General features: G+C 41.2%; 1 protein-coding gene across 2 annotated transcripts in view; it reads left to right on the forward strand.

The window, feature by feature from the left end:
- Eprs (glutamyl-prolyl-tRNA synthetase) overlaps positions 1 to 8778 on the forward strand; it is a 72110-nt gene that overhangs the window by 41086 nt on the left and 22246 nt on the right. For both annotated transcript variants that reach the window (XM_008826799.3, XM_029560464.1), the window contains 3 exons: positions 1987 to 2343; positions 5914 to 6147; positions 7567 to 7832. In XM_008826799.3, coding sequence (XP_008825021.1) covers positions 1987 to 2343; positions 5914 to 6147; positions 7567 to 7832 — 857 coding nt within the window. The remainder of the gene's footprint in view (positions 1 to 1986; positions 2344 to 5913; positions 6148 to 7566; positions 7833 to 8778) is intronic.

Raw genomic sequence — 8778 nt, forward strand, 5'->3', positions numbered from 1 at the left:
TTTTAAGACAGGGTCTCCCTGTAGCCCCAGCTGTCCTGGAACTCACAGAGATCCTCCTGCCTCTGCCCCCCAAGTGCTGGGACTAAAGGTGTGTGCCATCACGCCTGATGGAGAGCAAATTTTTTTTAAATGTCCCTTTACTATATCAAAAAACTGAGGACTAGGGTAAAAGGAGCCTTTTTAAGGGAATCCCCGCTCTGCAGTAGATCATCCCCATCTTTCCTCCCTACCCTTTCCTCCTCTCTCTTTCCTTTTATTCTTATGCTTTGTTAGACAGGAGTCTTGCTGTATTCCCTGGCTAGTCTCTAGCTCATAGTCCTGACTGCTGGGATTACAGGGCTGGGATTCTCTTGCTGGCTGGTGTTTTCGTTAGGGGTGTTGTGTGGTGTTAGGGAACTTGTAGGACACCAGTACTGAGGCTTAGCTTCCCACTTTATAAGTGGGTAGTGGCAGCCTTGCCAAAAATCACAAAACTATAACCAAATTAGCATACTAACCTTGTTTTCTGGCTCTGTGTTTGTATTTATCTATTAAAGTCTGATGCCCCTTGGAAAGGAAGCTCCCTCTTGCCATTAAGGTTCTGAAAAGAGAAAAGGAGGAAGAATTATTAAGGTGTGGATAATGGGGATTGTTTCTTTGCTCTTTAAAGTTTTCTTTGTTGTTTTTGTCTTAGAGGTAATGCTTAATTAATTCTGTAAGATTGTTAGGCCTCTGCATGGCAGTCAAGATCAGGAGGGCATTTTAGATGGAGACATGAGTCTTCCTCTTTTCATACAGAATGTGTCTGTTTGAGAGATGGTGCCCAAGAAATAGGGTTCTGTTTACAGGCCAGCAATGCTCAGACTTTGTGTTCCTGGCACCAGACTTTCTCTGACGGTTTTGGTGTCACCCCTCAGCCAGATGACATCCCAGTAGTCTCATTAAGCAGTTAAGTTCAAACAACTAAATACTTACATCCTAATAATTTAGTAGCCATTTGAAAACAATACTCATATAAACTGAAGAATAGACTTGAAATTTCATTCTGAAAGTGTTTTGTTGTTAAATATTAAGTATGTTGATTTTTATTCATTCTTAAAATGGTTGAAAGAAATCTTCACAGATTGAAAGAAAAAATAGTCCTTTTGTTTTTTTCCTGAGCTTCGTACTCTTTGTACGCCATCGTGCTTCTTTGCTGTCTGCATTTGCTTCTTAAACACAGTGGCTGTGGAAATGCAGCTTTGCTGGGTTCATCATCAAAAGGAGTGGAGTACACTCATGGTAAAACCGAGTACTGTGAGCTAGAAGCACACAGCGTTTGACAGACGTCAGCATATTGCTGTTCCCCTTGAATGTTTAAAATGTCCCATAGTGCCACTGTGGCACCCTTTAATATCTTGATACACAGTGCGGGATCCCTGGATCTTAGTAGCTGGGCAGCCATCGAAGATTTGACCACTGTGTAAAGACTCAGAAGAGTACACTGGCATCGTGATTAGGCTTTATCGATCAGGAGCCAGAGAAGGACAGCATGGGTGATAGGAACTAGGGGATGGGCTCAGGATGTAGAATGAGAAGGGTCCTCCTTCCCCGGTGTGTCAAGCCGACAACCAAGATTAGCCATCAAGCACTTAATCTTTGTAATAGCATATGTATTTATTTCAGGGTTGCATATCTAGTATGTGTTAGCAGTGATTTATTCTTGGTGTAAATGCATGTATTCTAGTTTAACTAGTGTCCTAAACATCAAAACAAAGATTCTTCTTCTATTTCCCACCCCCAGGTTTCTGTTAAGATAAAAGTGCTCCAGTGACTCTCTGTTTACCTCTGTGTTGTTTACTGCTGTCATTTTTTGTTAGAACAAGTTCTTAGGCATGAGATTATTTGTTTAAGCTTTAGAAGGGATTGAAATTTAAAATTTTTATGAAACATTGTAAAACAGTTTGATACAGTTTTAAGGGAGAACACTTAAATTAATATTTTACTTTTGGCTTTCTGCATCTGTAGACTCTTTCTCCTCTTAAGGAAAAACTAGCAGCATCTCTGAATAACTCTTGTGCTACAACGGAGGATTCCTCGGTCCTTTACAAGAGAGTGGCTGTTCAGGGGGATGTGGTACGGGAACTGAAAGCCAAGAAGGCAGCAAAGGAAGACGTGGATGCAGCTGTGAAACAGCTTTTGGCTTTGAAAGCTGAATATAAAGAGAAAACTGGCCAGGAATATAAACCTGGAAATCCCCCTGCTGCAGTACTACAGAATGTTTCTACTAAATCATCAAGCGCTGTGGAAAACACATCTCTGTATGATAAAGTTGCTGCCCAAGGGGAGGTGGTTCGAAAGCTGAAAGCTGAAAAGGCTCCTAAGGTCAGTATGCTGAAGTCAAGAGTGTACAGTAGGCAAGCGTGTGTGTTTACACTGCCTAATGTAGCCACATCTCATGAAATGGGTTGTTTGTAAGCTGCCTGCTTGAATATTTTGACAGCAATCAATATTTATTGCTGCCTGCTGTGAACCAAGCTCTGAAAATATAAGAAGCTCACAGTTGAGGGAAGTTATGGGCACCAAAAATGAAACACAAACTCTAACCTTGCATGGCGTGACTACAATCCTGTGTAATATGTATGAGTAGTAGGGAGATGTGTTGCAGTTAAAAGTGAGGGGAAAGGGAAAACAATTCATAAAGGATATTTGAAATATTCTTCGTAGGCTGGAAGTATAACTCAGTGTAGAGTGTGTGTTTAGCAGGTGTGAAGCTTGGGTTGGATCCCCAGCACTCACACAAACCCCGGAGGAGGAGGAGGAGCCTTTTACAGGTAACAGCAGAAAGGCATTCCGAATATAGAACTGTGGCTCTCAAGTCCTGTGCACATCCAAATTTTAGGGAGTCTTGTTAAAATACAAATTACGGCCAGGTGTGGTGGCGCACGCCTTTAATCCCAGTACTCGGGAACAGGGGCAGGTGGATCTCTGTGAATCCAAGGCCACCCTGGTCTATATAGTGAGTTCCAGGATAGCTGGGGCCACAGGGAGACCCTATCTCAAAAAGACCGAAAAAAAAAAAACAAAAAAGCAAATTACTAGATGCCTACTTCTGTCTTTGCTGCAGTAAGTCCAGAGCACACAGAGAGAGGCATTCTCTTTCTTGTATTATTTTTTACTTTTATCACTTACCCAATACCTGCAGGAAGCAGTTTAAAGAGGAAAGGGTTCTTCTGGCTCACAGTTCAGGGAATGCAGTCCGTGTTCAGATCTCAGTGGACCAGGAATCAGGGGAAGGGGAATGCAGGTGCTCACACGGCTTTCAGTCTTTCTCTTTCAATCCATGGGATGATGCCGTCTACTTCAGGGTAGATCTCCCTCTTCAACTAATCCTCTCTGCACTTCCAAAGGTATGTCTCGTAGATGACTCTAAATCCCATTAGGTTGACAGACAAAAAAGCAAATTACTAGATGCCTACTTCTGTCTTTGCTGCAGTAAGTCCAGAGCACACAGAGAGAGGCATTCTCTTTCTTGTATTATTTTTTACTTTTATCACTTACCAAATACCTGGCAGGAAGCAGTTTAAAGAGGAAAGGGTTCTTCTGGCTCACAGTTCAGGGAATGCAGTCCGTGTTCAGATCTCAGTGGACCAGGAATCAGGGGAAGGGGAATGCAGGTGCTCACACGGCTTTCAGTCTTTCTCTTTCAATCCATGGGATGATGCCGTCTACTTCAGGGTAGATCTCCCTCTTCAACTAATCCTCTCTGCACTTCCAAAGGTATGTCTCGTAGATGACTCTAAATCCCATTAGGTTGACAGTGAAGATAATCGTCACAGTGAGTGTCCAAAAAGCAGGTGATGTGGTACTGCTTGCCCAGGGATTGGGCTTGAAGAAATAGACTAGTCAAGGCAGAATTAGACAGCTGCCAGCCATATTCAGGAAAAATAGTGCGTTGTTGAGAGGATCTTAGCCAGTGGCTCTTTCAGACTCTTCATAGATGAATCTTCCAGTGATAGCAGATTTTGGCAAAGTATGTCTAATTCTTGTTTCAGTGTGTCCTTACAGGAAACAGCCCATGGGATGTAGCGCTTGGTGTGGAAGGGTTACTTATAGTCAGTGACAAAAGGAAAGGCAGCTATGACAGAGAAACTGTGCTTGAAATGACTGAGCTAGTTCTGTTCAGACAACTGCTTAGGCTTTAAAAAATTTTTTAAATCTATTTTGTACTTGACGTCTGAATGATTGTTTGAGTCAACAGTCAGAAAATGTAAAGGCTTTATGAAATAACTGCACTTTATTCTTTGGCCCAATTAGGCCAGCTATGAAATGTCATTGGAACACAGCCACACTCAGTAGTCAGTGCACTGTCTGGCTGTTCCCTCCTGCAAATGTGGAGTTGGGTAGTGTAGCAGACTCTCAGAGCAAACATTTTTACAACCCAGCCCTTTACCAGATAAAACATGCTGATCCCTGCCCTAGAACAGAGGGTACGTAGACCTTTATAGGTGATAATTTTTACAAACTAATGTTGGACTCCATACTGTACTATATCTGCTGTTAGGATCGTGACCTTATTTGGGGTTGTTAGACCTTATTTGGGGTTGTTAGGTAGTTAAACACAGATTTCTAATTTAAAAATACTTAAAAACAACCAAACAAACCCTGTGATGCCTTAATTTACCAACCTCTACATCTTTTAACACACACATTGCCATTCCCACTCCTTCAGCTGGCACATCTAGTTGCCATTCCCCTCCTTCCCAGCAAGTGAGAACCTCTGCTTTGGGGCATCATTTATTACTAACGTAATAAGTGATGTGATATAATGATGTAGTAAAGGATCTCTCCGAAGTGCTGAAAAGGAGCTGCGATGAATTTTTTTTGGGAAAAAAAAATTCCATTGTGAATTGAGATGTCCAGGTTCTTTTGGAAGGTTCTGCTCTTATTTATTAGCTAAGGACACTGGGTTTTTGTTGTTGTTGAGGTTACTTCTCCCTTGGAGAAATGTTCCCATCCCGGAGCTGCTGCATAAGCGCTTTGGAACCTTTCATTCCAGTCAAGCCAGGTGAGGTCTCAACTTCTCCTAGGTGGGTAGTTTGTGGTCAGGAGTCCAGCTTGATTCCTTTGCCTGTGCTACTGTCTTCTCTGGTAGAATTTTGTTTATGGTAGATTATCAGATACTGAAATAATACAGATATGTGCGTAATTTAAAACTTTATATTGTCTCGTTTCATTTTAATTTTTAAAAGTGATGTATAGGGATTGGATTCAGAATTCTATCAGATAACAAAGCCAGGGTGCCCAAATCCCTTGTAGCTTGGCATTACCATGTAGTCTGCACATATCCTTCTGTGTATCTGTATACCTAGAATCCTCTCTGGATTACTACAAGTATCTAATACAATGTAAATAATTGTACTGTTTAGTGGGGACTGGTGAGATGACTCAGCAGATAAGATGGGGAGATGAGTCAGCAAATAAGCACAGTTCGATTCCCAGCACCCACATGGTGGTTAACAAGTATTTGTAACTCTAGTTCCGGGGAATCCAACACCCGTTTCTGACCTCTGTGGGCATTGCACGACACAGGTGTACTCACTATACATTCAGGCAGTAGTGTCTGTCATACACATTAAATATACAAACAGTTTAAGTAATGATAAGTCTACATTTTAGAATAGATGTAGTCTTTTGCTTCATGAATCTTTTAATACCGTAGGCATTCTGAGAAAGTCCTTTACAAATAAATTATTAGTCCAGGTTTTTCTTTCCTTGCCCACTTTTGGGGACATATTAAGATACAGTGGATTTCTTCAAATATTTTTGACCTTTGAGTACTTGGATCTATGGATATAGAGGGATGATATACTTGAGTAGTAGTTAAAGATTTTGAAATGACATTGAAATTTTCACAAATTTCAGGAAGTACCTCTTTTCTTCTTTTATTTTCAGGCCAAAGTAAATGAAGCTGTAGAATGCTTACTGTCCCTGAAAGCTGAGTATAAAGAAAAAACTGGGAAGGACTATGTCCCTGGTCAACCCCCATCATCTCAGAGCTCAAATCCAAGTCTTGGGAGCAATGCTGATCCTGCTGGTCCAGAGACACCAGAAGCCAAAGTACTGTTTGACCAAGTGGCTTGTCAAGGAGAAGTAGTTCGAAAACTTAAAGCTGAAAAAGCCTCTAAGGTTTGTGTGAGATTTTCTTAGGGTGACTTTGTTTTTGTTTTTTTACATCTCATACTGTTGTCTTTGCCTGGAGCACTTTGTCCCCATCAGATTTACCTGGCTTCCATTCATATTTTAGTTCTCAACTGATTTGCCTTGTCTTACAGAAATCCATATCCGTTCTTTTTTTTCCCCAACTAGACTGGGTACATTCATGACGTTGCCCATTATTTACACAGTTCTTCAAGATGCTGTTTTTTTTTTAAATATATATTTATTATTTTGTGTATATGTTTTGCCTGTATGTGTGTATGTATGTAAGTAAATGTACCCGTGTTGTGCAGTGCCTCTGGAGGTCATATCCCCCTGGAACTGGAGTTACGGATGGTTGTTAGTTGCCATAGAGATGCTGAGAACTGAACCCAGGTCTTCTGCAAGAACAGCCAGTGCTCTTAACCATTGAGCCATTTCTCCAGCTCCAAAGATACTGCATTTTAATAATTAAATTTGGGTTTTTTTGTTTTTTTTTTCCCTTTCTTTTAGTTGGGTCACTGGGTCTCATATATTTCCAGCTGGATTCAAACTTGCCATCCTCTCAGGCTTTACTTTTTAAGATTACTGATGTAACCACACCCAGGAAATTTTCTATTTCCCTCTAGTCTATAACATCTAGAGCATAAAGACTAAGACCCAGAAGTGCCCAGACATCACAAACCCTTAGGCCTTTTTTTAAAAAAATATTTTATTTTTATGGGTATGAGTATAATCTCATGTAGATGGTTTTATGTTGAGCTCTGGTATAGTTTGTGCGGATACTATTATGTTTGTTTTTGGAGACTGTCTCCCTGTGTGTTCTGTGCTGGCCTCACATAAGGATCCGACTCCCTAGGGTCAGATTATAGGTGCACACCACCACGGCTGGCAGGAGTGGCATTTTATTTTCTACAGATTTGCAGATGTGAAAGAGTAAGATTTGAGAGGCTTGAATTTTAATCCAGTAATGTAGAAGCTTGACTGTTGCCTTATTTATAACTGTGAATGTTCAGTTTATTTAATGGCTCTTATCTTAGGTCTCCATTCTAACAGAACTTTTTGCTTGATTAAATTCTCTATAATGATCCTGTCTGGAGTAGCAGTCCTTAGCCACATACAGTTCTTGATGGGTCTGTTGTGGATGAGGTTTAGTTTAAACGGCCACATGTGCCTAGTGACACTGTGTGAACTGTGCACTTACAGACTCAGCTGTTGTCTAGTTCTCTTGCATAGTTTGGTTATTTTTTGTAGTTAGTGTATTTTAATATTTTATGTCTATACCTATGACCGCTAGTTAATTGTGCCTATAAACCTCAGAAAGCTTTGGGTGTGGTATTTTTAAAAACATACCAGGACAGTTATTTGCATTAAATACTGCCCTCCTTTGTCTCTTGTATTATACTATAGGATCAAGTAGATGCAGCTGTACAGGAACTCCTTCAGCTGAAGGCGCAGTACAAGTCTCTGACAGGAGTTGAGTATAAGCCTGTGACTGCCACTGGGGCCGAGGACAAAGATAAGAAGAAGAAAGAAAAAGAAAATAAATCTGAAAAGCAGAATAAGCCTCAGAAACAAAATGATGGCCAAGGGAAAGACTCTTCCAGAAACCAAGGGAGTGGCGGGCTGTCACCGAGTGGAGCAGGAGAAGGACAGGGACCCAAGAAACAGACTAGGTAATAGACAGCTCTAAATGGACTCAGTTCTAAGAAGTGATTTCGTTTGATTTATTACCACTATTACTGCATGTGTGTGAGAGTGTGTACACAGCATACATGTGGAGGTCAGGAGACAACTTTGTGGACACCTTTGCATGGATGCTTGAGATTCAACTTGGTCTGTCAGGCTTGTGAGGCAAACTCTCTCTGCTGAGCTATCTTGCCAGCTCCTAAAAAATGCTTTGTTTTGGGGTGTTTTTTTTTTTGAGACGGGGTTTCCCTGTAGCCCCAGCTGTCCTGGAACTCACTCTGTAGACCAGGCTGGCCTTGAACTCACAGAGATCCACCTGCCTCTGCCTCCCGAGTGCTAGGATTAAAGGTGTGCACCACCACGCCCCGCATGTTTTTTTTTTTAATATATATGTGTTTTGCCTGCATGTATCTAACACATGTGCCCTTGGTGCCTGTGGATGCCAGAAGAAGGCATCAGATCCCCTGGAACTAGAGTTATAGATGATTATTAGCTGCCATGTGGGTGCTGAGAACTGAACTCCAGTCCTATAAAAGCAGTAAGTGCCCTTAACCGCTGAGCCATCTCTCTGGTCCTGTTTTGTGATTTTTTTTTCTCCCAAATGAAAGTCTTAGGTTATTAGCTGCCATGTGGGTGCCGGGAGCTGAACCCCAGTCCTATAAAAGCAGCAAGTGCTCTTTAACTGCTGAGCCATCTCTCTGGTCCTGTTTTGTGATTTTTTTTTCTCCCAAATGAAAGTCTTAGGTTATTAGCTGCCATGTGGGTGCCGGGAGCTGAACCCCAGTCCTATAAAAGCAGCAAGTGCTCTTTAACTGCTGAGCCATCTCTCTGGTCCTGTTTTGTAATTTTTTTTTTTCTCCTAAATGAAAGTCTTTTTTTTTTTTTTTTTTTTTTTTTAATTACCTTTTTTCTTTGTTTTTTTTTTCCTTCCTT

This window comes from Nannospalax galili, unplaced genomic scaffold (genome assembly GCF_000622305.1).
Source record: "Nannospalax galili isolate Female #2095 unplaced genomic scaffold, S.galili_v1.0 scaffold592, whole genome shotgun sequence".
NCBI classification, from domain to species: domain Eukaryota; kingdom Metazoa; phylum Chordata; class Mammalia; order Rodentia; family Spalacidae; genus Nannospalax; species Nannospalax galili.